General features: G+C 39.0%; 3 protein-coding genes and 1 long non-coding RNA gene across 5 annotated transcripts in view; 1 reads left to right on the top strand and 3 right to left on the bottom strand.

Moving 5' to 3' along the window:
* Positions 1-9339, bottom strand: part of LOC311268546 (immunoglobulin lambda-1 light chain-like) — a 29903-nt gene extending 20564 nt beyond the window's left edge. The window contains exon 1 of the mRNA XM_084372228.1: positions 9190-9339. The gene's annotated coding sequence lies outside the window, so the exon portion shown is untranslated. The remainder of the gene's footprint in view (positions 1-9189) is intronic.
* Positions 7110-12856, bottom strand: LOC311268545 (immunoglobulin lambda-1 light chain-like). Its single transcript, XM_084372227.1, has 4 exons — positions 12759-12856; positions 12345-12666; positions 8409-8446; positions 7110-7638 (listed from the first exon to the last, which is right to left on the bottom strand). Exons 1-4 carry the CDS (start codon positions 12796-12798, stop codon positions 7301-7303), a joined length of 738 nt encoding a protein of 245 aa, XP_084228353.1. The 5' UTR covers positions 12799-12856; the 3' UTR covers positions 7110-7300.
* A 705-nt stretch (positions 12857-13561) lies between these two features.
* Positions 13562-19920, bottom strand: LOC311268544 (immunoglobulin lambda-1 light chain-like; the record flags this gene model as incomplete). 2 transcript variants are annotated; one of them, XM_084372226.1, is made up of 4 exons in its annotated part: positions 13562-14081; positions 14845-14886; positions 19471-19788; positions 19881-19920. In XM_084372226.1, the coding sequence occupies 4 exons, from the start codon at positions 19918-19920 to the stop codon at positions 13756-13758; spliced, it is 726 nt and encodes a 241-aa protein (XP_084228352.1). In that variant the 3' UTR covers positions 13562-13755. The 2 variants fall into 2 exon arrangements, with proteins under 2 accessions (XP_084228352.1, XP_084228351.1); XM_084372225.1 differs by lacking the exons at positions 19471-19788; positions 19881-19920 and adding exons at positions 17324-17651; positions 17736-17868 and having other exon boundaries at positions 14845-14879.
* A 5238-nt stretch (positions 19921-25158) lies between these two features.
* Positions 25159-27072, top strand: LOC311268547. Its single transcript, XR_014623976.1, has 6 exons — positions 25159-25245; positions 25379-25464; positions 25767-25782; positions 26103-26134; positions 26437-26452; positions 26820-27072. It is a non-coding gene; the product is annotated as an uncharacterized lncRNA (long non-coding RNA).
* The last annotated feature ends 298 nt before the right edge of the window (positions 27073-27370 follow it).

The raw sequence follows: 27370 nt of genomic DNA, 5'->3' as shown, positions 1-27370 counted from the left end.
TTTTGGGGAACTGAGGGCCCCTCTATCCTGTTGGGAAGGAATGGGTCTGCATAACACCGCTATAGAATATTTCTCAAGGGAATGTGTTGCGTGACTATGTTGATGTTATCTAAAGTCGACCTGCTAGTCTCTCTATACTTAGATAAAAATGTACGTTGAATATAGCCTGAACCTCGGAACTGGTCAGTCCTTGGTGTGGGCCTCTTCCTTTAGCTACTCTCTGACGCACACTACAGGGCTAAGTTGTTATCCAGGACAAGAGACCTTTACGTCATCACCTTCCCACATATACTTAAAGGGAAGCATCTGGTCTTGTCCTATCCTGTCCTGTCACTCAGAGCTCGGGAGGTATAAGAAACACACAGACACTACAGTGTCACACCTACGTGTGATATCAGTGAGCACATGATGCAAGAACCACCATTGTTTCTTTGTTCTCTCCTATCAGAGAAAAACAAGTTGTTTCAAGTCGTGATCCACCATCTTCCAACCGTTTCATCAGCCATTTTGTGTGAGTTTTGAAATACCTTGTTCTTCTTTTGCTGGTAAAACTGATAAATCACTTCCTTTCTTAGGAAACATCATGCATTGTCATTACAAACGTAAGGCTCAAACAAAAAAAAAATTACATTTTCTGTCCTGGCATCTCAGCTAATAAACCTAAACTATATAAAGAGAGCGTCATTAATGTTCTAAATGCAAATATGTTCAAATGTTATAATAAGATACTAATGTTTATTCATCTCATTTTCATCTTTTTGTCCCTTCAGGACCTCATGCTCCACCTCAAGTATTACTGAATATTTTCTGTTGATTTCAAAAAACAAATAAAAAAGAATCAAAAAGAATTTGTTAAATGCCTCAAACAAAGCAAGCATCAGTATTAACCAGATCCCAAATTGATGTCTTCAAGTACTTTATTTTGTCCTGGCCATTTAAATTCACGATGATATAATAGAGGGTAAAGAAGCAAGTCGACACATTTCAGAAGTTAGAATCAATACATTTTTGCCAGTTTTTGCTCCAAAAATTATTGCAAAATTATTCAATTATTAAAATATTTGTCATTTACGATTCTGTTGATCGACCTCTGTTGATAATTTAACTAACTGACTCCTCTCTATTTTCCACCTTCTCTAACTTGGTATGCAAACAGTGTGGAAAAAAATCTGTAGATGAAGTGGCTGACGATATATTGAGGAGATACTTTCAAGACTGAGTCTGTTCTTGATTTTGAAGATATAGTTTGAGCTATATCTTTGTGCTTTGCAAAGCAAGAAATAATTGGATGAGTAAACATGAAGCCTTTGAGATGTAGTGATTTTAGTCACAGCTCCAATTGATGTTGAAAAATGTAAAATTGCTTGATAGTGAAAACTATCCTGCTGAATAAAGCTGCATTGCAAAAGGCCATCTCTGTTTTGTGGTGTAATTTAAGTGAACATGTGCTTGTAAAAAACCCTCCCCCCCAGACCCTTTCCTTCTCCACTATCCTCCCTCACAGGATCACCAGCAGCCCAGCCTTCGACTTCGCCATCCCATGGCAAGAAGATCCTCCAGAACAGGGACCCAGGCCATTCCAGCACAGGAACCACAGGGGGGACAATGAAGCCACGCCAACCAAGACGTGCGCCAATCGAGACGTACCCCCATTCTGAGTCTCAACCTCCCTGGTTCCTAGACGGTCCAGCCAATCCGCAGCCCTACTCAAACCTCCTTTCCTTCATCCACCAACCCTGACCCCCCTTTTCCTATCCTCCCAAAATCTTCTACCAATTTAAATGAACTACCTTAACGTTAAAATGTGGCTTGGTCTTGTTAGTGAAATTGTAAAAAAAAAATAAATAAATCGCACTATATGATATGTTTTCATCTTTCATCATCATCACAGTCAATGGAAAAAAAGGGAATTGCAAAACACATTGAGAAATACAGAATGACTGGATAAGATTACTCCATCTCCATCCTTATAAAGAGACGGGTAACTCACGACTGCTCACCACATCACCTCTAGATCTCACAGTGCTCACTTTGCTGTCTGTGACACCAGTTTTTTTTTGGTTCTGACAAACGAGCTGTGGAAAGGTGAGAAGTCAATTTAATCCTGATGTTACTTTAATAAATGCAAAGTCTTTGAGATGAGTTGTGATGAGCTTTGACACTGGTGAATGAAGGCAGTGAATGATTCTGGATGTGGCCACTGTGATTTGTTCCTCAGGATGAAGTGTGTTATGATCTTTCTGGTGTTGACGCTGGTCGTCCTCATGGCTGAACCCGGGGAGAGTCAGGACCTGTCCTCATGCTGTAAGTCACAAGCTTTCATACATACTGAGTTGATGTGAACAGATCGACCTCTAATTTACACAAACAGCAGGATCCTTTAGTCTGTGATCAACAAATCACACTTGACTGTACTAACTTACTACATACAACTTCACTTAGTTCTGTTTTTAGCTAGAATCTTTGAATTAGTCCTGGCACCTCAGATAGTAAACATAAAACTAAGTAAAGAGAGCATCATTAATGTGATAATAATATACTAATGTTTATTTATCTCATTTTCCGCTTTTTGTCCCTTTAGATGCCAATTGCGTTCAGTAAGTAATGCTGGATATTTTCTGTTGATTTCAAAAGGAAAAGAAATAAAAAGACTTTGTGAAATGCCTCAAACCTATCAAACACAGCAAGCATCAGTATTAACCAGATCCCAAGTTGATGTCTTCAAGTACCTTATTTTGTCCAACCCATTTAAATTCACGATGATATAATAGAGGGTAAAGAAGCAAGTTGACACATTTCAGAAGCTGGAATCAGTGAATTTTTGTCAGTTTTTGCTCCAAAAATTATTGCTAAATTATTAAATTATTTGTCATTTAAGATTCTGTTGATCGACCTCTGTTGATAATTTGACTAACTGATTCCTCTCTCTTTCCCCCTTCTCTATCTTGGTATAGAAGCACCAGAGGCTCTAAGCGAGAGCTTTGCAGTAAGTCACAAGTGTTCATACATACTGAGTTGATGTTAACAGATTGACCTCTGATTTACACAAACAGCAGGCTCCTTTAGTCTGTGATCAACAAATCACACTTGACTGTACTAACTTACTACATTCAACTTCATTATGTTCTGTCTTTAGCTAAAATCTGTTATTTAGTCCTGGCACCTCAGATAATAAACATAAAACTAAGTAAAGAGAGCATCATTAATGTTCTAAATAAAAATATTTTCAAATGTGATAATAATATACTAATGTTTATTTATCTCATTTTCCGCTTTTTGTCTCTTTAGTGAGGGACTGCTGGAGGTATGTATTACTGAATATTTCTGTTGATTTCAAACAGACAAATAAAAGAAATAAAAAGACTTTGTGAAATGCCTCAAACCTATCAAACATAGCAAGCATCAGTATTAACCAGATCCCAAGTTGATGTCTTCAAGTACCTTATCTTGTCCAACCCATTTAAATTCACGATGATATAATAGAGGGTAAAGAAGCAAGTCGACACATTTCAGAAGCTGGAATCAGTGAATTTTTGTCAGATTTTGCTCCAAAAATTGTTGCAGAATTATTAAATTATTTAAATATTTGTCTTTTAAGATTCTGTTGATCGAATTCTGTTGATAATTTGACTAACTGATTCCTCTCTCTTTACCCCTTCTCTAACTTGTTATAAAAAAAAAGGCAGAATTGCGGTAAGTCACAAGTGTTCATACATACTGAGTTGATGTTAACAGATCGACCTCTGATTTACACAAACAGCAGGCTCCTTTAGTCTGTGATCAACAAATCACACTTGACTGTACTAACTTACTACATACAACTTCACTTAGTTCTGTTTTTAGCTAAAATCTGTTATTTAGTCCTGGCACCTCAGATAATAAACATAAAACTAAGTAAAGAGAGCATCATTAATGTTCTAAATGCAAAGATTTTCAAATATGATAATAATATTCTAATGTTTATTTATTTTATTTTCTGCTTTTTGTCCCTTTAGTCAAAGGCTGCGACAGACCGTAAGTATTACTGAATATTTCTGTTGATTTCAAACAGACAAATTAAAAAGAAATAAAAAGACTTTGTGAAATGCCTCAAACCTATCAAACATAGCAAGCATCAGTATTAACCAGATCCCAAGTTGATGTCTTCAAGTACCTTATTTTGTCCAACCCATTTAAATTCCCGATGATATAATAGAGGGTAAAGAAGGAAGTCGACACATTTCAGAAGCTGGAATCAGAGAATTTTTGTCAGTTTTTGCTCCAAAAATTATTGCAAAATTATTCAATTATTAAAATATTTGTCATTTAAGATTCTGTCGATCGACCTCTGTTGATAATTTAACTAACTCATTCCTCTCTTTTGTTCCCCCTTCTGTTGTTATGCAAACAGTTCAGCAGGTGAAGTGGCCGAAGATAAATTGAGGCGATACTATCAAGACTGAGTCTGTTCTTGATTTTGAAGATATAGTTTGAGCTATATCTTTGTGCTTTGCAAAGCAAGAAATAATTGGATGAGTAAACATGAAGCCTGAGATGAAGTGATTTTAGTCACAGCTCCAATTGATGTTGAAAAATGTAAAATTGCTTGATAGTGAAAACTATCCTGCTGAATAAAGCTGCATTACAAAAGACCATCTCTGTTTTGTGGTGTTATTTAAGTGAACATGTGCTTGTTATATTATTGGTGATGTTGGGAATTGATGGTTGGGCAGGTGTGGTTACTAGAAATTAAAAATTAATTATTAAAATTAAGTACAAAAAAATCATATTTTTTTATTTTCAAATCGTTGAAACGGTGCACCACCCTGGAATCAGGGACCAATAACCAGACCAAAATAGTCTCAAAAGAAGGGTTCACTTTAATTGTAAATATTTGTAAAATATTTCGATTTTTACTGTTGTTTACAAAGAGGTCTTCATATTAACTCAGGACGTCTGCTGCTGCCCTTTGCATATTAAATTCAGTCGTGTAAAATTAATTTTCTTCATATTTTATTGTAAAACTGAACCCCATTGCTGCATCTGTAAATATATTATTTTTCGTTTTTTTCATATTACCTAGTTAAAAACAAATATGTAGAAAAATATTGAAGTGGTAACCCTCCACACAAACTGGGCTTCAACATTTAACGGCGAAGATAAAACTTTGTTATCAAACCAAAAAATCAAATAATGTCCTAAATGTATATCTAATTTTGGGCTACACATGAACAGCTTTATCTTCCTTTTGATATTTAAAAAGTAATCATTTAGAGAAATGTACAGGATGATTTGCCACATAGTGCAGCTTCTTATGTTTGAGGTCAGTTAAACCTCAGAGAGGTCAAACTCCCTGTTAGACCTCTTATGAACAAACTGTTATAAACTCCAATAACACAAACTTATGTCGACTTATTTGGTATTTTGGAGGCGTAGTGCTGCATAAAAAGTGCTGACGACACCAATCACACATTCAGAGCTGATTAAAATCCTTTGTGTTTCACCAGGTTTTACAGACGAGGTATCTGAGACCACAAACAGAAGAAATTGATCATCTTCTGGAGAGAATTTCTGAAATGATTCATTAGTTCAAAATCATGTTTATCAGCAATGTTGATACAGTTGGTTTTATTTTTTATGAGTTGTTAAAGAGGCCAGGGTGTCCAACAATGAATTAATCTTAATCTGAATTAATTAAGATTATGTAACATTTTAGCTTCTGCAGATTCACTCAGACAAGTAAAAAAAATATGGTTATTGGAGTCCTCTTTGTTTAATGATCTAAACTTATTCAAAATGGTTCTTGTACAGTCTCAAAGACAGAGTAGTAGAGAGCTTTAGGTGATGTGTCAGAGACTCAAAAAGCAGAAGTGTCAGTGAGGAGGTTTTTGTCACAGTGTAAATCACTGTGATACGTGCTCACTAACAGAGCCGTCCCATACGTGACAGTAATAGACTGCTGAGTCTCCCTCCTCCACATTGTTGATGATCAAACGATAATCTGATTGTGACTGATGAGTAGATGTGAACTTTGGAGAGGAGAAACCAGAGCCATAGGTTGGAGAGCTCCAGCTTTGATAAAACCCCAGTACAAACTGAGGAACTCCTCCTGGAACCTGTTTGTACCAGCGAGCAGCATCGCCAGTAACAGTCCCCAGGTTACAGTCCATGGTGGCTGTCTCTCCTCTCCTCAGTGTCACAACAGGAGGCTTCTGTGTCAGCACCGTCTCGCACCACTCACACCTGGAAACAACAAGATGACATGGAGTCAAGAGAAACACACAGACTGATGAATCCAACATGAGGTCAAAGCTGCAGTCAGTCAGCCTCCTTACATGTTAGAGCAGTGATGAGAGTGCAGAGGGTCCCCAGCATGTTGTCAGTGTGTGCTGAGAATGGCCTTGTAACTTGGAAAGTGAGCTTACTGCTGACAGATTAGAGGCTTTGGAGGATGAGGGGAGGAGGTGCTGGAGGAACAATTTAATACAACACTGAAACTGAGAGTGACTGACAGGAGGAGGAGCTCTGCTTCAGTCTGCATGCTTTGTCACATGTGTTGCTCTCTTATCTTCTGTGAAGGGAAAAGTCTCTTCTGTCTCCATTATTGTCAACATAGGCAACGTCTCCCCCCTGAACCCTACATATTACAACGTCATGATCTGAAAAAGACTTCCTGCACTTTTATTGTCATACATTTCTTTCTTTGCTTACTTGCTGATGAATGTGATTTAACTTTAACTTTACAGAGAGCTGACACTTGACCTCTTCATTTACATGGAGCTATAAATAAGGAGAGGAGGCCTGCAGGTGCATCCTGGGAAGGAGCAGAGAGGTGACGCTTCACTGACGGAGGATGAAAACTCAGTTTCATTTGCTCATTTTATCTGATTTTTCTAACGACTGCAAGCAACTAAAACCAGGCAGACTGATATTAATCTGTCTGTTGTGCTTTTATTTAAGATTACCACTTAAAACAATGTAGCTTTCTGAATTTAGATATACACATACGAGTAAGACTTAAGCAGAAATCTGAGATCAGAAGAAAAATAAAATCTTGTCAAAGTTACAATACACAAGTAATATTACTGTTTTAAATGATGTTTTCAGGAAAACAAATGATTACAAACTCGTTCTTGTTGAGTTTTTTTATTGAATGAGTTTTGAAAAATGTAGCAATTGCAAAGCTGATACAACACCTCCACCTAACTGTCACAACATTTATTACAAGCATGCAGACACATCTTTTCTAACATGTGAAACTTGTAATGAGCAAACAGCACAAACAGTAAAGAAGCAGATTTGAAATGGTCGTTGTGCTCCTCTACTGTTCTTCAGTGGGACAGTCTGACTTGTTGATGTGTTTCTCTGCAGTCTGGGAGCCCAAAGACACTTTACATGTGTAAACCTTCTCCATGTTCCAGTCTGACGTCTGGATGGCCAGATAGCTGCTGATTTGGAAAGTGCGGTCCGGTTGCTGAACAGCAGTGCTGGTAGAGATCCCACTGCTCACTGGACTCCCAGCAGCAAACCAGATCACATCTGCAAAACCCTTTGACTCACTGGGCAAAATGGACAGACAGACCAGAGAGGCTTCGTTGGACTGGAGCTCAGCTCTGGACGGAGGGAAGACTGTCAGGACAGGAGGAGGGAGGCTGCAACCTGAAAATACATCAAGGACATTCATCACATCACTAGAAATTAAGTCAGAGAAAAGAGAAAACTAACAAGCACTTTCAGACTGAGTGTCAAATTAATCATCAACAACATGAGTTTATTTTTAACATTTTGAAAGACTACCAGTTTCTCCCTGACCTCAGATATATAAGGATTACTAATGAAAAATTATGATTTAACCATAGAAATTCTGTTCAACCACAGTGATTAAATATCATCTCTGATTATCAGTCATTGTGTTAAATTACAGCAGATATCACTTCAGATTCAAAGATGACTGTCTCACTAAATAATCTATATTTTCAAACAGGCACAATAAACAATGTTTACTCTGCCCTACTGACTGAAGATAAATAGAAAATATCCTCATTTTATTTTCACCTTCACAAGATAAACAATCAACCATTGTAGTAATCTGAATTTCTCAATGAATAAATGAATGATAAAATAAGATGTAATGTAAAAATATATGAACTAAAAGTTAAATATAATAATTGAGAATAATCTTCTGTCTTTAAATCTCACAACAATTAAAACAACTTATGAACAAAATCTTGTAATCAGCTGTTCAGCTGTCCATTGTCTTTTAAAGCACAGCTTGGTGCTGTTTCAAAGCTGATGTTAAAACTACAAACAATTAATCTGCACTAAAAATGTTTCACACTAAACAAGAATTAACAAGAACATGAAATACTTAAATATACAAGAGAAACAATCAAATCTCTCCTGTTTTATGATGAGTTAAAAGTACTTACTTGTCACAATCAGCTTGGTGCCTTGTCCGAATACCACAGTGATTCAGTTTGTACACATGGCTGTACAAAAACCTCCTGACTCTCACTAATGAGGGGAGTGGAAGTGAAACATCCTGTTGAGACCAACTTTCACTGTCCACGTCTCATTCACTTCATCAGTCTGCTTATATTCACAAACACTGCTGGACTTTATTCAAACACTCTTGTCTCTTTAGAGGACTTTATTTCATGTCCTTCAATGTTTTGTTCCAGTTTTTCTCATTTGAAGTGTTTGATTTTGTTCACAATTGATAGAAGCTGTCATGAGTGTCTCAGTGAGGTTTTTGTCACAGTGTAAATCACTGTGCTACCCACTCCTTGGCAGAGTTGTCCCATGTTGCACAGTAATACTGAGCAGAGTCTCCTGTCTCTGTCCTCTTAATGATGAACTGATAATTTATGTCTGATGTGGCTTTAGAGTCGAATCGATCCGAAGAGAATCCTGTTCCAAAGCTGGGTGAACTGTAACTACGGTATAAGTTCAGAACATACTGAGGAGCTTCACCAGGAACCTGTTTATACCAATAAACATAACTTTCATCCCTCTCAATGTTGCAGTTGAGAACAACCTGTTGTCCTGTAAAAACTGTGTGGACAGCAGGCGTCTGGGTCAGTACTTTGGCTGCATCAACTCACTTTTCTATTGACCGTATGTGAGCGTATTTTAACGTGACATAAATAATGAGATCTTCCCCGTCTCTTTCGATTGCCTTTATAAGCCTGTGGTGTTTAAGTTGTTTACTGCTGCTGGACTGTGGATTTCTTTGTTAAGGACTCGGGTCAGATTTTCCAGGACAGTCCAAAGGATGTGGCTTCCTGCAGGTTCTGGAGGGTCTTGTCTCAGTGCCTCTCTCCGCTTCGCTAACAGAGACTTACTGTCATGGTCCTGTCATTTATGTCTTCTTTCATTTGTGTTTCATGTGTTTTCTGTGTTTTTGTGGTGTCTTTTGCTGTTTCCCTCCTGTTTTTTGTGTTTCTCCCCAGTCTGCTTTCCTCCACACCTGTCTTGCATCTGTCTCATCGCCTCCTTCCCTTCTCCTCATGCTTTTCCACTAATTACCGTCACCTGTGTTTCTCCGCCTCTCTCCACCTGCACCTCCTCCCCTCATTAGTGTAGTTTGTATTTAAGTCCAGTCTTCAGTTCAGTCTTTGTTGAGTCATCTGTTGTGTTTCTCAGATCCTGCTGTTTTTACCTGCTCCTGCTCCTAAATAAACTTCATCTATTAATATTCCTACCTGCCCTCTCTTGCATGTGGATCCACCTTATCTGCTCCAGCGTGACACTACAATCAAAGATTTATTTAGGAATTCAATAAAGTGTATGTTGTTACACAGACTAATGGTTGATGTCTCTGTGATCAGTTCACAAGTGTCAGTCTCAAAAAGCAGAAGTATCAGTGAGGAGGTTTTTGTTACAGTGTAAATCACTGTGATACGAACTCATCAACAGAGCCGTCCCATGTGTTACAGTAATAGACTGCTGAGTCTCCCTCCTCCACATTGTTGATGATCAAACGATAATCTGTTTGTGACTGATGAGCAGATGTGAACTTTGGAGAGGAGAAACCAGAGCCATAAGATACAGAACTCCAGTCATGACGAAACCTCAGCACATGCTGAGGAACTCCTCCTGGAACCTGTTTGTACCAGCGAGCAGCACTGACAGTAATAGTCCCCAGGTTACAGTCCATGGTGGCTGTCTCTCCTCTCCTCAGCGTCACAACAGGAGGCTTCTGTGTCAGCACCGTCACACCACTCACACCTGGAAACAACAAGATAACATGGAGTCAAGAGAAACACACAGACTGATGAATCCAACATGAGGTCAAAGCTGCAGTCAGTCAGCCTCCTTACATGTTAGAGCAGTGATGAGAATGCAGAGGGTCCCCAGCATGTTGTCAGTGTGTGGTGTAAACGTCCCTTACTGTCCAGCTGAGAGGTGAGCAGGGTTGGAGTGTGAGGAGAAGAGAGGCTGAAGCTTATAATGACACTGAGGAGAGGAGAAGAGGAGGAGGAGGAGGAGGAGTTTCAACATTCAGCACTCTTTAAACTCATAAACTACATCATGTATATCAGTTTTCACATCATATGCTTTGATCATTTTGGAGAAAACTTTTCCATAACTTCTCTGTTCACAAATACATCGTATTATTTGCTTTTGGATGTCTGCTGTTCATCTCTCACCATCAGTTTTGTCGGCTTTTCCAAAAATTTGCTCCCACTGAAGGAGCTCCACATTAATGAGACTCCAGTGTTTCAGTTATTGATGTGTTTAAGCTGCAGATGACACAACTTTTACTGTTTGTAACTTGCAGCTTCTGGATGATATTTAAACTTTGAGTGAAAAATGTGATGACATTATAATTTAATCCAAGTTTTTCTGTAACAACCATCACTACATGTGCACCAGAAGTGTTCAGCTGCAGGTTGTTCTGACAGCACCAGAGGACCGGCTGGTTAAACCTCTAATGTGCATGCAGAATTATTACCGTCCTGGATGAGGTTGATAAACGTTGCGTTGTATTAATATATTAGAAAAACATCATTATCAAGCACTATTACACTTGAGGGTGAGCTTTACCATCATTATTGACACTTCAGTGATGTGATGAAGTGTCATTAATGGCCATACAGCTCATCCTCCAGTGTGATATTGTGATTACACAACAGTTACCACAAAATGAAAGATGTCATCAAAATGTATTCCTATTGCTTTTGTTATTTCCGTTCCCCTGGGACTACATGGGGTTTGACTAATACCTGGAAACAGTCAATCATGACAGCAGACTCTTATGTAATGAAACCTAGTCTACCGCTCTGTTAGAGTCAGAAAAATGTTGTTGTTTAGTTAAAAGTGAGAATTAATCAGCCAAATGAAGGAAACAGAATCAGTGACTGCTGTGTTGTGACTTGGATGGTTTAACATGTGAGTAAAGAAGCTGTCAGGTTAGGACAGTTTAACATGTGAGCAAAAAAGCTGTCAGGTTAGGACAGTTTAAAATGTGAGTAAAGAAGCTGTCAGGTTAGGACAGTTTAAAAGAAGGTCAAAGAAGACAGGAGCTCATCGTCCATATAGGCCCACTGAGATTTGTGATTTATAACAAGGTTCACACCACCTGATTTTTATTTTATTTCATTTTTTTTGTGACAGATTGCATCCTGTGTATAAAAACATGTATTATTATATTTTCATGCACATGTGTTGTTTATTCCTCCCTCTTGAATTGTGAACGACAGAGTGATATTTTTAGTGATGAGCTTGGTGAGCTGTTGTTCTGATTTAATCTGATTCTTAATGTTTAGTTGAAAAATCTGATTGCTTGGCCAAAACTACTTGTTGTATCATCTGTGAACCTAGATCACATGTCAGCAAGGCAGTGTATTAATTTCCTTGTGTTTCAGTTGCACTTTAACAAACTTTTTTATGTGCCAGTTAAACTTTGTGCAGATTAAGGAAGTTTAAACAATGCAGTTGGAATAATACTCACAGCAAGTGTAAGTGTAACACACATCACTACATGTGCAGCAGAGGATTTCTCTCTGGAAGAATTTATTACATTCAGGGAATTAGGCAAAGAAGAAGCTGTTGCAAACTTTATAATGAACAGGAACAGGAACAGGCATTGGTATTTACTTTATAATTCACTTGACTTTAATGGTGTGACTATTGTGTATGTATAAAACATATTCAATATGATAGATCTAAGGGTTTATGTGAGAATAAAATAGAAGAGTTTGGAAGTTTTTAAATATATTTTTGATATTATGTGGGGAAGGTACAGGAAGAGTTTGCTGGTTGTTGAGGTCGTTGACTGCAAGTCAATATGTCAAAAACTGAAAAAGCAGAAGTATCAGTGAGGAGGTTTTTGTCACAGTGTAAATCACTGTGATATGTACTCCTTCACAGAATCGTCCCATGTTTCACAGTGATAGACTGCTGAGTCTCCCTCCTCCACATTGTTGATGATCAAACGATAATCTGTTTGTGACTGATGAGTGGATGTGAACTTTGGAGAGGAGAAACCAGAGCCATATCTTGGAGAGCTCCAGCTGTGGCGAAACCTCACTACAAACTGAGGAACTCCTCCTGGAACCTGTTTGTACCAGGCAGCTCGGTTGTCAGTAATAGTCCCGAGGTTACAGTCCATGGTGGCTGTCTCTCCTCTCCTCAGCGTCACAACAGGAGGCTTCTGTGTCACCACCGTCACACCACTCACACCTGGAAACAACAAGATGACATGGAGTCAAGAGAAACACACAGACTGATGAATCCAACATGAGGTCAAAGCTGCAGTCAGTCAGCCTCCTTACATGTTAGAGCAGTGATGAGAATGCAGAGGGTCCCCAGCATGTTGTCAGTGTGTGCTGAGAATGGCCTTGTAACTTGGAAAGTGAGCTTACTGCTGACAGATTAGAGGCTTTGGAGGATGAGGGGAGCAGGTGCTGGAGGAGCAATTTAATACAACACTGAAACTGAGAATGACTGACAGGAGGAGGAGCTCTGCTTCAGTCTGCATGCTTGTCACATTTGTTGCCCTCTTATCTTCTGTGAAGGGAAAAGTCTCTTCTGTCTCCATTATTGTCAACGTAGACAACGTTATTAAAACAAAATATTACAACATCATGATCTGAAAAAGACTTCCTGCACTTTTATTGTCATACATTTGTTTCTTTGCTCACTTGCTGATGAATGTGATTTAATTCAGTTCCCTCTGACTTTCCAGACAGCTGACACTTGACCTCTTCATTTACATGGAGCTATAAATAAGGAGAGGAGGCCTGCAGGTGCATCCTGGGAAGGAAGAGAGGTGACGCTTCACTGACGGAGGATGAAAACTCAGTTTCATTTGCTCATTTTATCTGATTTTTCTAACATCTGCAAGCAACTAAAACTAGGCAGAGTAATATTAATGTCTGTTGTGCTTTTATTTAAGATTACCACTTAAAGACAATGTAGCTTTCTGAATTTAGATATACATATACGAGTAAGACTTAAGCAGAAATCTGTGAGATGGACGTCAGAAGAAAAATAAAATCTTGCCAAAGTTACAATACACAAGGAATATTACTGTTTTAAATGATGTTTTCAGGAAAACAAATGATTACAAACTTGCTCTTGTTCAGTTTTTTTTATTGAATGAGTTTTGAAAAATGCAGCAGTTGCAAAGCTGATACAACACCTCCACCTAACTGTCACAACATGTATTACAAGCATGCAGACACATCTTTTCTAACATGTGAACCTTGTAATGAGCAAACAGCACAAACAGTAAAGAAGCAGATTTGAAATGGTCGTTGTGCTCCTCTACTATTCTTCAGTGGGACAGTCTGACTTGTTGATGTGTTTCTCTGCAGTCTGGGAGCCCAAAGACACTTTACATGTGTAAACCTTCTCCATGTTCCAGTCTGACGTCTGGATGGCCAGATAGCTGCTGATTTGGAAAGTGTGGTCCGGTTGCTGAACAGCAGTGCTGGTAGAGATCCCACTGCTCACTGGACTCCCAGCAGCAAACCAGCTCACATCTGCAAAAGGCACAGACTGACTGGACAGACAGACCAGAGAGGCTTCGTTGGACTGGAGCTCAGCTCTGGACGGAGGGAAGACTGTCAGGACAGGAGGAGGGAGGCTGGAGCCTGAAAATACATCAAGGACATTCATCACATCACTAGAAATTAAGTCAGAGAAAAGAGGAAACTAACAAACACATTCAGACTGAGTGTCAAATTAATCATCAACAACATGAGTTTATTTTTAACATTTTGAAAGACTACCAGTTTCTCCCTGACCTCAGATATATAAGGATTACTAATGAAAAATTATAATTTAACCATAGAAATTCTGTTCAACCACAGTAATTAAATATCATCTCTGATTATCAGTCATTGTGTTATATTACAGCAGATATCACTTCAGATTCAAAGATGACTGTCTCACTAAATACTCTATATTTTCAAACAGGCACAATAAACAATGTTTACTCTGCCCTACTGACTGAAGATGAATAGAAAACATTCTCATTTTATTTTCACCTTCACAATCAACCGTTGTAGTAATCTGAATTTCTCAATGAATAAATGAATGATAAAATAAGACGTCATATAAAAATATATTCACTAAAAGTTAAATATAATAATTGAGAATAATCTTCTGTCTTTAAATCTCACAACAATTAAAACAACTTATGGACAAAATCTTGTAATCAGCTGTTCAGCTGTCCATTGTCTTTTAAAGCACAGCTTGGTGCTGTTTCAAAGCTGATGTTAAAACTACAAACAATTAATCTGCACTAAAAATGTTTCACACTTTTAACAAGAATGAACAAGAACATGAAATACTTAAATATACAAGAGAAACAATCAACTCTCTCCTGTTTTATGATGAGTTAAAAGTACTTACTTGTCACAATCAGCTTGGTGCCTTGTCCGAATACCACAGTGATTCAGTTTGTACTAGGGCTGTAGCTATCGATTCTTTTTGGAATCGATTAATCTAGCACTTTATCGATCGATTAATCGATTAATCGTATATATATATATATATATATATTTTTTTTTTTTTTGCATTTCTAAACAACCAAAACAAATAATGCATGACGAAAATGATGTGGCTGTAAAATGATCAACCATTTGGCTTTTATTTCTTTAAAAAACAGAGGTATTTCTTACACCTCCAACATTTGGCTCCAAAACTTTATTGCAATTTACTCATTTAGTGCAAGTGCAAACAATTAAATAACAATACAGTTTCAACTTACTGTAAAACATGTATAACATGTAACACTATGAATCAATACAAACTTAAATAGTAACGGCCATTTTGCCTTAGTGTTGTCTTATACAACATTACAAAAAGGGATTGCACCTACTAACAAATAATATATAATCTCTGGGATAGGCCATTTGCTATGGTAACCTAGCAACCTATGTGTGTGCACGCATGCTGTGTTATATATAATTTTATGTTATACATAGCACCAAATCACAACAGAAGTCATTTAAGGTCACTTTTCCTATAGAACCGGTCCGGACCGTTTTCATTTAATTAATAATTTCTTCATCGTCGCGCATCTACAATTCTCCTCCGCTCTGTTTTACGAAGGGAGGAGCTCCGGACCGACGTAAACAAACACACGTGCACACACACTTACAGACAGACAGAGAGAGAGAACATGTCACGTCGGTCTCAACTGTCTGTAAAGCAGATATCATATCTACGTTTTTTAAACGCGCACAAACTGGTTCTGCTCTGGCATGTCATCTCGAGCCTTCGCAGTTCTCCGTCGTGGTGGCGGATACGCAATGCAATCCCCCCCGGGCTGCTGGAGAACCAGCGTGAGGACGTGAGTTTAGAGGACCAATCACAGCCCTTGCCATCTCCGTTTCCCCTCGACGGAGTGACGGACACTCCGCGCCCGGAGAGTACGGAGAGGCTCTCCGTCAGGCTCTCCGGCTCTCCGGCGACGGAGAGGGCTCTCCGTGTCCGTGTACGGCACTTTACGCAGTAGTATTAACAACGGTCCGTGTGGAACATTCAAGATCCCTGCGCGTCATAGGAATTTAACGACGCTTCGAGGCAGAGTTTTTGCCTCGACCAATTTTTGTAATTGAGTAACTCGAGTAACTCGATGAATCGTTACAGCCCTAGTTTGTACACATGGCTGTACAAAAAACTCCTGACTCTCACTAATGAGGGGAGTGGAAGTGAAACATCCTGTTGAGACCAACTTTCACTGTCTCATTCACTTCATCAGTCTGCTCACGGACGTAATTTGGGGGGGGGACACAGGGGACATGTCCCCTGCACTTTTTCAAAAGGCCGTTTTGGTCCCCTGCAGTTTTTACTGTCCAAAAACAATGTCACGCTATGGTAAACAGAGACACGTCAAGCACTAGGACCAAGCGGAAAATGGCCGCTCAAGCTGAAGCCTGTTTCCCTTAGTTTAGACCGCCCACAAGCTCCTCGATTGGCTCTGCCGTGTCTTGTATGATTGGCCGTCCCCGCTGTCACTCCATCTTGCTTGCACACCGGTCTGCTAGTTGCCCAGGAGTCCTTATTGATCTGCCACTGTAAGTTGGGTGTTTGTTCTGCCTGGGTCACGTCAGCTAGAAGCATTGTAATATCAGAGGTTTCATTAACATTAACATTTGAATCGGTGTCCATGTGCGTATGTGCGTGCGTGCGTGTGTGTGTATGTGTTTGGTAATTAGGCGCAGCCAGGATGTCTAAAAAAAGAAAAGTGGACATTAGAGACTTCTTTAGAAGTCAAAGTGTAAGTTACTCAAAGAAATGTGTTACACCCATCCTGCAAAACCTTCACTGACTACTTACACTGAATTATGGACATTTTATTCAATTTCTCCCCACCTGTGATATTCCTGCCAGTTTGACCTGCCCACCACTGGGTGGTGCTATGTAAATGAGGTCTGTTTACCATATTCCAAAAATAAGTGTAAAATTGGTGGTACTGAGTTGGAGTGAAGTTGACTAACAAGGTGAAACACAGAATTGGGTGATAATGTTTTGCTACATGCTTTACAACCAGTCAAACCAAAAAAGGGAACAGTTAACTTAAAAGTAGCAATAGAAAACTAGAAGAACTACTAGAAAACACAGTGAACTGAAAGAGTTTTATTAAAAATACTTGTGTCCCCCCCACCTCTGAAATCAAAATTTCGTCCTTGAGTCTGCTTATATTCACAAACACTGCTGGACTCTATTCAAACACTCTTGTCTCTTTAGAGGACTTTATTTCATGTCCTTCAATGTTTTGTTCCAGTTTTTCTCATTTGAAGTGTTTGATTTTGTTCACAATTGATAGAAGCTGTCATGAGTGTCTCAGTGAGGTTTTTGTCACAGTGTAAATCACTGTGATACCCACTCATTGGCAGAGCTGTCCCATGTTGCACAGTAATACTGAGCAGAGTCTCCTGTCTCTGTCCTCTTAATGATTAACTGATAAATTATGTCTGATGAGGCTTTAGAGTCGAATCGGTCTGAGGAGAATCCTGTTCCAAATTCGTCAGGTGAACTGTCAGTATGGTGAAATCTCAGAACATACTGAGGAGCTTCACCATGAACCTGTTTATACCAACTGACATATTGGTTTTCATGTCTCTCAATATTGCAGCTGAGAACAACCTGTTGTCCTGTAGAAACTGTGTGGACAGCAGGCGTCTGGGTCAGCACTTTGGCTGCATCAACATCTGTCAACATACACAGAAAAATACATGGGTGAAAGGTTTCTGTGTGAAATATGGGCTGTAAAAGGAGTGAGAAGAATATCTTACATGTTAGAGCAGTGATGAGAGTGCAGAGGGTCCCCAGCATGTTGTCAGTGTGTGCTGTAAACGTCCCTTACTGTCCAGCTGAGAGGTGAGCAGGGTTGGAGTGTGAGGAGAAGAGAGACTGAAGCTTATAAAGACACTGAGGAGAGGAGAAGAGGAGGAGGAGGAGGAGTTTCAACACTCAGCACTCTTTTCATTCATTGATCACCACTTTCATGTTTGTGGTTTCACATTAAATCAACTTTCATCAAAAAACACAGTTTTAATGAAGCTTTGACAAAAGTTCAAGAAGAGAGATGTTTTCCCTCTCACCTGTATCTTTGTTGCGATTCTCTCACTCCAATATCTTCACTGTCACTTCTGGTTTCCCGTGCTTCCAAAATCAAATAAATAAACATGACATCACCACATCTGGCCAATGATCTTCTTCCAATTAGTCCTCAGATGCTGTTCTTTAAATATTGCCATATTTCTGTCATTGTCTTTCAGCCCCACAGCTGAGCAGTCCACCACCTCCCCATCACCACTTTATCCATCATGATAATCTGAGTGATTCAACTGACAGGTTTCATCTTCATCTGGTGGTTTTACTCCACCACCACCAGCATCTAGACTCCAGGGCAGTCCACCTGTCTCCTATCTTGACTGGTGTCTATGTTTAAAGCTCCTGTTGGTAGGATAATTGATTTTTGAGTCGTATTCCCACCTTGTCAAATACTGACACTTTTGGATGGCTGCTGACCCGACACACAAACCCAAAGCTGGAAATGAGACTCAAAAATCAAATATTTCACTAACAGAAGCTTTAAAGGAGCAATATGTAAGACATTTCCAGAATTTTCACTTAAAACATAAAATAAAATGAACTAACAGCGTGTGAGGAAACAACAGTGCTGATATAATGTCAAAGACATCTATGTACAGTGTTGCAGAGATGTCTAGTGCAGATGAGAGTTGGTCAAAACACCAAGTTCAACACAATATTTATTTTCTAGAAGTTCTTTTATTGCTTGCAAGCAAGAGTCACACATCATCGGCGTATAGATGATGACTGAAGAGAGAATCAGAGTCAGAATTCCTTTATTTGTCCTGTAAATGGGGAAATTTCTTTGTCACAGCAGCTAAAGGACAGTAATTACAATAAACAATAATAAAAAGTAAAAAATAAACAATATAATAAGAAGATAAGAAATAGAATTCACTCTCGTCATCCTCTATAATAGTTTTTTGATTTTTTTTTCTGTGAGTATTATCCACTCCAAGATGAGTGTTTGCCTTCCTATATAAATATTTAAAAGTGGACCAGTGTTTCTCAACCACTTTGACTTTTTAACACAAGGACCCTTAAACTGACACAACAAAGATTTTTGCTTTAAGATGTTTTATTACAGACAGTGTAGTAAACCCATGACCAAAATAGTCCCACATTCTGTCATTTTGTTATTTATGCATAGAAATTTGTTAACTGTTTGTTTCTGTAACAGTTGTGTAGCAGTTTGCTTTGGGGCCTTTCTAAGGAGGTGGAAATGAAAGTTATATTGCTTTTACATCTACGGCAAGAAATTGTGAAGATTTGGGAGTTCAAAAATGATATACTTTTCACTGTTTATGTACAGAAGTTACAGAGAGCTGTGGTTCATGTCTTTACTCTTGATCCAGACGGGTCAGCGTCTCAAAAAGCAGAAGTATCAGTGAGGAGGTTTTTGTCACAGTGTAAATCACTGTGATACGTGCTCACCAGCAGAGGTGTCCCATGTGTGACAGTAATAGACTGCTGAGTCTCCCTCCTCCACATTGTTGATGATCAAACGATAATCTGTTTGTGACTGATGAGTAGATGTGAACTTTGGAGAGGAGAAACCAGAGCCATAATATACAGAGCTATAGCTGCGATGAAACATCAGTACATACTGATGAACTCCTCCTGGAACCTGTTTGTACCAGGGAGCAGCACTGTTAGTAGCAGTCCCCAGGTTACAGTCCATGGTGGCTGTCTCTCCTCTCCTCAGCGTCACAACAGGAGGCTTCTGTGTCAGCACCGTCACACCACTCACACCTGGAAACAACAAGATGACATGGAGTCAAGAGAAACACACAGACTGATGAATCCAACATGAGGTCAAAGCTGCAGTCAGTCAGCCTCCTTACATGTTAGAGCAGTGATGAGAGTGCAGAGGGTCCCCAGCATGTTGTCAGTGTGTGCTGAGAATGGCCTTGTAATTTGGAAAGTGATCTTACTGCTGACAGATTAGAGGCTTTGGAGGATGAGGAGAGGAGGTGCTGGAGGAGCAATTTAATACAACACTGAAACTGAGAGTGACTGACAGGAGGAGGAGCTCTGCTTCAGTCTGCATGCTTTGTCACAGTTCAATTATTTCAACCCCCCAAAAAATGTTATAAATGAATGTTAAGAACTGAAAAGTTCATGACATCAAAGTTTGTAAACTAGTCAAATCTTTCTTGAGATACAAAAATCATCTTTATCTGATTCACATGTTTTTCACAAGTTACAAGGACACACAACACACATAAAAACTACAAATGATGAAAATAATCTTTGTTGTCCATTGATGTGGAAATTTGCCTTCAGCTTTACAGGTTCCAGTCAGACTGATGTTTATAAAGGAATCAAGTGAAGTAGTGGTTGGTGTGAAGGACATTTTGTAAATGTTGGTGTTGCTGCAGTGGCTGTAAAGCGTCTGTAAAGCTCGAGGGGCTGAATTCTTTAAAAAGGGGATGAGCAGGTTCGTGCACGATTTGTTGGGCCTTTTGTTTCAACTGTGTCTTATATGTCCATCCCAGCTGTTTCTGCACTTTACAAATTAATTTACTGGCCATATTTGATTCTGGACTGTCTATTTTTAAAACTCAGCGCCCAGGTGCCCGCACCATGTGCATATATTAAAACACTTTGGGCAGAAAGACTTCAGTGAACAGTCTCTAAAATGATCTTATTTAAATTGTATGAATCCAATTTCCTGATTTCTTTTTAAAAAATGTATCATTTGTAAAAAGGTCTTAGTTTCATTAATAAAACAGACCTTGTCTTCACACCAGTAATAATCTCACTAACATACTGCAAATATGCCGACTGACTAACTTACACATTTTATTAAAACATCAGTGTGTTTCCTGTCAAGCGACAGTTTTACAGAGAACTGATACTGAACCTCTTAATTTACATGGAGCTAAATAAAGACAGGAGGCCTGCAGGTGCATCCTGTAGATCAGAGAGAGGAGTTGAAAAATGAGTCTGAAATGTGTGCGTGCCTTTTCTGATAGTGTTCCAGTGCTGCTCTCTAGTGTGCACTGAACAGAATAACAACACACTGTGGTATAACGTATGTGCTCCCTTCTTTACTGCCATCACATTGTGCTACGCAATGTAATAAATGTATAGAAAGAAATGCATGCAAAGAACATATTACAGGACATATTAAAGGCCACTTTTAATATTAATGTTAATTTCAGTGCAATTGATTCTTCAGTCATTAACTAAAAATGCTAAATGTATACAACATTATGTGATAAAAATGTGAATTTTCACTTTTTAACTTGAGATAATATGGTGGCAATTTGTTCTGGTCCCACAAACTGACCGTGTGCTTTACTGCAGACAACCAGCAGAGGGCAGATAGCAGCAGACATCTGTGTGTGTGTGTGTGTGTGTGTGTGTGTGTGTGTGTGTGTGTGTGTGTGTGTATGAGACAAAGAAGTAGGAGCCAAGATGGCGGTCATTGTCAAAGTGACAAGATAGTGGAGAGCCAAAACGGCGGTCACAATCTCTTGGATGGAGTGTTCCGTTGATAGGACTACAAAAATGGCTGACAGGAAAAAAACGGCTGAAACATGACTTGGAGAAGTCAGACGTGAATACGAATTCAAAAATGATAATGAATTTGCTGAATCATGTGTCTAGAATTGGGTTAATCCAAATGTCTGGGTGCTCCCTTTGAGTACAGTTGCGCAGACGAAAGCTGATGCTTCCCGCAACATGTAACATCTGGGATTGCGATGAAAATGATCCTGCAGCTGTATTTATCTCCTCTGGTGGCAGTGGAACCGACGCGTTCAGGTGCGCACACAGACTATGGGAGGTGGGAGTTTCAAACCTGGGGGGCCTGTGACAAGCAGGCGGCACCTACTGGACATTAGGATCGGTGCACTTTCCTTTGTTTACCAGGCTTCGTTAGTGTGAGGAGACCACATTTAAGCATTGAGCTAAACGCGGGCCGATCTGATGTCAGAACTATGTGGAAGGTCCCAACAGTGATGATGATCAAGAACTTTTTTTTTTATTAAGTCAGATGTAAATGTTTATATTAAGTAGATCTAAATAATGTGTGTGTTGGTGTGATCAGTTCATTAAATCTAGCTTATATTTTATTACAGAATGTACTGTTGTGTTCCAAGACTTAAACAATAAACTATACTGTATATTTCTTCTAACTTAACAAAGAGGAAGTTGACCTTTTTTTTTATACCTGAGTTTTGAAATAACTTGTTCTTCTTTTGCTGATAAAACTGATAAATCACTTCCTTTCTTAGGAAGCATCATGCATTGTCATTACAAACATGTGAGGCTCAAATAAAAATAAAGTACATTTTCCGTCCTGGCATCTCAGCTAATGTTGGGACCCACAGATGAAGTTGTTCATTGTGGATTTCAAAATGGACTCAGAATTCCCCAGTCTTCACAACTAGGTGCAAATTCAGTTTTGAGCTACTATTGGTCAGGTTGTCAGACCGCCCTTTCACCAGAAAGTCAAAACTCCAGCTCCTTCCTTTTCTTCTCTCTCTTCCCCACCTCGTTCCCTACAGGGCTGCCTGCCCTCAAGTTCTCTTCTGCTGGATTCTTCTGGGCCTAACAGCTGCTGAGAGTTGCCAGCTGCATTTCCAGCAGGTCCAAAGAACTTCTCCTCACAGCAGTGGCATGAGGTCCTGCTAGTATTCCAGCTTAGTTAGTGCCAGCAGCTGCAACACAAAGCTTACGAGCTAACTACACAATCAAAGGAACACGAAGCAAGTTAGCACCAAGCTGCTATCCCTGCAAAGTAAAGGAACGACCGGTTTACTCCATCCACCATCTTTCATCAGACCTTGCACAGCAAGAACAGCATTGTTCAACATTGGAATTACAAACTCTACCTGCTTGGCTCATCAGCCAAGGAACCACCAGCACCTTTTCTTCAAAGACTGGTAACGTTAGACTGGGCCTACATAGCACACAGCATAGCATAGCACGGCTAAGGACAGGACTGTTTAACTCTGGATGATGTAATGCGCATGGGTTCAATCTATGTGTTTGTTCATTGTTTGGGTGTTATTGTGATCTCAGGTCTTAACTTTACAAAGAGGAAGTCGACTTTTATTCCCATTGACTTTTGAAGTACCTTGTTTGTTCTTCTTTTGCCAGAGAAACTGATAAATCACTTTCTTTCTTGGAAACATCAAGCATTGTCATTAGAAACATGTGAGGCTCAAACATAAAAAAGTTAATTTTCTCTCCTGGCATCTCAGCTAATAAACCCAAACTAAGTAAAGAGAGCATCATTAATGTTCTAAATGCAAATATTTTTGCATTTAGAACACGAGTGCTGTGATGGCCTCTGCCTGACTGTTTGATATTTGGGTGTTGTGGACAAGTTACTGTGTGGTACTGTTTCTCTGTGAAGGTGTTGAGGAGGATGTAGCAGTAGCCAGCCAGGTTTGGAGCACCTGGGCTAAGCGCTCCCACATGATAAAAGCCCAGCTCTACTCTGCGTTCTCCCTCACTTGGTCTGGACCCAGCCACCGTCCACACGCCTTTGCTTTGTTTGGCTTTGGCTTTGTTTTCGTGCTACAACACTGCACACCTCACAATGCTCACACATTCACATTTGCATTACTGATAATACTGACTCACACACTCCACATGTGTAGTTATTTATTTCCAGTTATATGCTTCATCATAATAAACAATTTAATTCTCAGTCATCTATTGTGTCCATCCCGTATTTGTCATGGCCTAAGAGCCGGGTTATGACAGTACTGAGCACTCCTGTGACAATGTAGTAATCACCACTGAGTAGTCATGGGTCGGAACGTGATCGTGTTTACGGGCCTGCAATCACAAGGTGGTCTCTAGTTTCCATTTCATTTCAGAATGTACTGTTATGTTACAAGACTTAACAATGAACTTATATACTGTATAAACTTTACAAAGAGGAAGTTGACCTTTGTTCCCTTTGAGTTCTGAAATACCGTGTTTGTTCTTCAGTTGTTGATAAAACTGATTAATCATTTCCTTTCTTAGGAAACATCAAGTATTGTCATCAGAAATATGTGAGGTCAAACACTAAACATGCACATTTTCTGTCCAGAGGGTATTTATTTTATATTAAAAATATAAGTATACATAAAAAATGAAATCAAATTAATCTATATGTTGATAATGTCATTGAAAATAACAAAACTATTTTAAAAATGTACCAAAATATAATTAAAATGCAGATTTAATGCCTTCAGCATAATTGTTTGTGTTTTTAGCAACATATCAACACATTTTTATGATACGGAGTTATTATGACTAAGGTTCAGGGACTGCAACACGCCACGCCTCCTCGCAGATCTGCCACCCAGGCCCAGCCAATCAAACCACCTGTGCTGCATTAACCCAACCACCTACGTCACCCTGATTCAATCACTTGCAAAGTCTATACATGCAAGCCTGACCATTTCCACTTTCATGGTTCAGAATGCCGGCCCTTAATTATTTTTTAAAAAAGGTCGCCATTCTGAACCTGAAACCCAAACCTTAACCATAACCCGGTCGGAATGGCGGACCGTCGAATGGCGGTCCTTCCGAACGGCTGTCGACCCCCAGTTCGTACAGCCCTCCCGCTCAGACCCTCTCCTTCTCCACTATCCTCCCTCACAGGATCACCGGCAGCCCAGCCTTCGACATTGCCATCCCACGGCAAGAAGAACCTCCAGAACAGGGACCCAGGCCATTCCAGCACAGGAACCACAGGGGGGACAATGAAGCCACGCCGACCAAGACGTGCGCCCATCGAGACGTACCCCAATTCTGAGTCTCAACCTCCCTGGTTCCTAGACGGTCCAGCCAGTCCGCAGCCCTACTCAAACCTCCTTTCCTTTATCCACCAACCTCGAACCCACCTTCCCTCATCCAACAACCCTGACCCCGCTTTTCCTATCCTCCCAAACTCTTCTACCAATTTAAATGAACTGTGTTAGTGAAATTGTAATATATATGTTTTATGTTTTATGTTTTTTATATATGTAAGATATGTTTTCATCTTTCATCATCATTACAGTCCGTAAAAAAAAGGGAATTGCAAAACACATTGAGAAATACAGAATGACTGGATAAGATTACTCCATCTCCATCCTTATAAAGAGACGGGTAACTCACGACTGCTCACCACATCACCTCTAGATCTCACAGTGCTCACTTTGCTGTCTGTGACACCAGTTTTTTTTTTGGTTCTGACAAACAAGCTGTGGAAAGGTGAGAAGTCAATTTAATCCTGATGTTACTTTAATAAATGTAAAGTCTTTGAGATGAGTTGTGATGAGCTTTGACACTGGTGAATGAAGGCAGTGAATGATTCTAGATGTGGCCACTGTGATTTGTTCCTCAGGATGAAGTGTGTTATGATCTTTCTGGTGTTGACGCTGGTCGTCCTCATGGCTGAACCCGGGGAGAGTCAGGGTTCGTACCAATGCAGTAAGTCACAAGCTTTCATACATACTGAGTTGATGTTAACAGATTGACCTGTGATTTACACAAACAGCAGGCTCCTTGAGTCTGTGATCAACAAATCACACTTGACTGTACTAACTTACTACATACAACTTCACTTAGTTCTGTTTTTAGCTAAAATCTGTTATTTAGTCCTGGCACCTCAGATAATAAACATTAAACTAAGTAAAGAGAGCATCATTAATGTTCTAAATGCAAAGATTTTCAAATGTGATAATAATATACTAATGTTTATTTATCTCATTTTCCCCTTTTTGTCACTTTAGGGGCCAGTTGCAGACGGTAAGTATTACTGAATATTTCTGTTGATTTCAAACAGACAAATAAAAAAGAAATAAAAAGACTTTGTGAAATGCCTCAAACCTATCAAACACAGCAAGCATCAGTATTAACCAGATCCCAAGTTGATGTCTTCAAGTACCTTATTTTGACACATTTCAGAAGCTGGAATCAGTGAATTTCTGTCAGTTTTTGCTCCAAAAATTACTGCAAAATTATTAAATTATTAGAATAATTGTCATTTGAGATTCTGTTGATCGACCTCTGTTGATAATTTGACTAACTGATTCCTCTCTCTTTCCCCCTTCTCTAACTTGGTATAGCATTCCCCAACCCTATATACGACTTCGATGCTGTAAGTCACAAGTGTTCATACATACTGAGTTGATGTTAACAGATTAACCTCTGATTTACACAAACAGCAGGCTCCTTTAGTCTGTGATCAACAAATCACACTTGACTGTACTAACTTACTACATACAACTTCACTTAGTTCTGTTTTTAGCTAAAATCCTTTAATTAGTCCTGGCTCCTCAGATAATAAACATAAAACTAAGTAAAGACAGCATCAATAATGTTCTAAATGCAAAGAATATCAAATATGATAATCATGTACTAATGTTTATTTATAATTTTTTCCGCTTTATGTCCCTTTAGTGAAACGCTGCAGACGGTGAGTATTACTGAATATTTTCTGTTGATTTCAAACGGACAAATAAAAGAATTAAAAAGACTTTGTGAAATGCCTCAAACCTATCAAACATAGCAAGCATCAGTGTTAACCAGATCCCAAGTTGATGTCTTCAAGTAGTTTATTTTGTCCAACCCATTTAAATTCACAATGATATAATAGAGGGTAAAGAAGCAAGTCGACACATTTCAGAAGCTATCAGTTAATTTCTGTCAGATTTTTGATTGAAAAATTATTGCAGAATTATTAAAATATTCGTCATTTAAGTTTCTGTTGATCGACCTCTGTTGATAATTTAACTAACTGATTCCTCTCTCTTTCCCCCTTCTCTATCTTGTTATGCAAATAGTCAGGGAACATCCCAAGATGAAGTGGCCAAAGATAAATGGAGTCGATACTATCAAGACTGAGTCTGTTCTTGATTTTGAAGATATAGTTTGAACTATATCTTTGTGCTTTGCAAAGCAAGAAATAATCGGATGAGTAAACATGAAGCCTTTGAGATGAAGTGATTTTAGTCACAGCTCCAATTGATGTTGAAAAATGTAAAATTGCTTGATAGTGAAAACTATCCAGCTGAATAAAGCTGCATTTCAAAAGACCATCTCTGTTTTGTGGTGTTATTTAAGTGAACATGTGCTTGTAAATTTATTGGTGATAATGATCAAGAACATTGTTTTTCATTAAGTCAGAGGTAAATGTTTATATTAAGTAGATCTAAATAATGTGTGTGTTGGTGTGATCAGTTCATTAAATGAACACTCTTCCTATTTCTTTCTGTTTCTGAATCGACTTGTGTCTCTGGTATAGCAGCACTTTGGAAATGATTCAAGTCTGGCATTTCCTCCATCAATAGATTAATCATTTGGTCTATAAAGCATCAGAACAGTCAAAATAACA

This window comes from Pagrus pagrus, assembly GCF_965226575.1.
Source record: "Pagrus pagrus genome assembly, chromosome: 13".
NCBI classification, from domain to species: Eukaryota; Metazoa; Chordata; class Actinopteri; order Spariformes; family Sparidae; genus Pagrus; species Pagrus pagrus.
This window is presented reverse-complemented; position numbering and strand designations above follow the sequence as displayed.

Excerpts from the sequence above, each read along its gene's own strand:
- LOC311268545 (XM_084372227.1), bottom strand. The coding sequence starts at position 12,798 with ATGCTGGGGACCCTCTGCATTCTCATCACTGCTCTAACAT. Across the intron at positions 12,667-12,758 it reads TCTCATCACTGCTCTAACAT|GTGTGAGTGGTGTGACGGTG; the intron begins GTAAGGAGGCTG and ends TGTTGTTTCCAG. Across the intron at positions 7,639-8,408 it reads CACCAAGCTGATTGTGACAA|GTTGCAGCCTCCCTCCTCCT; the intron begins GTAAGTACTTTT and ends ATGTATTTTCAG.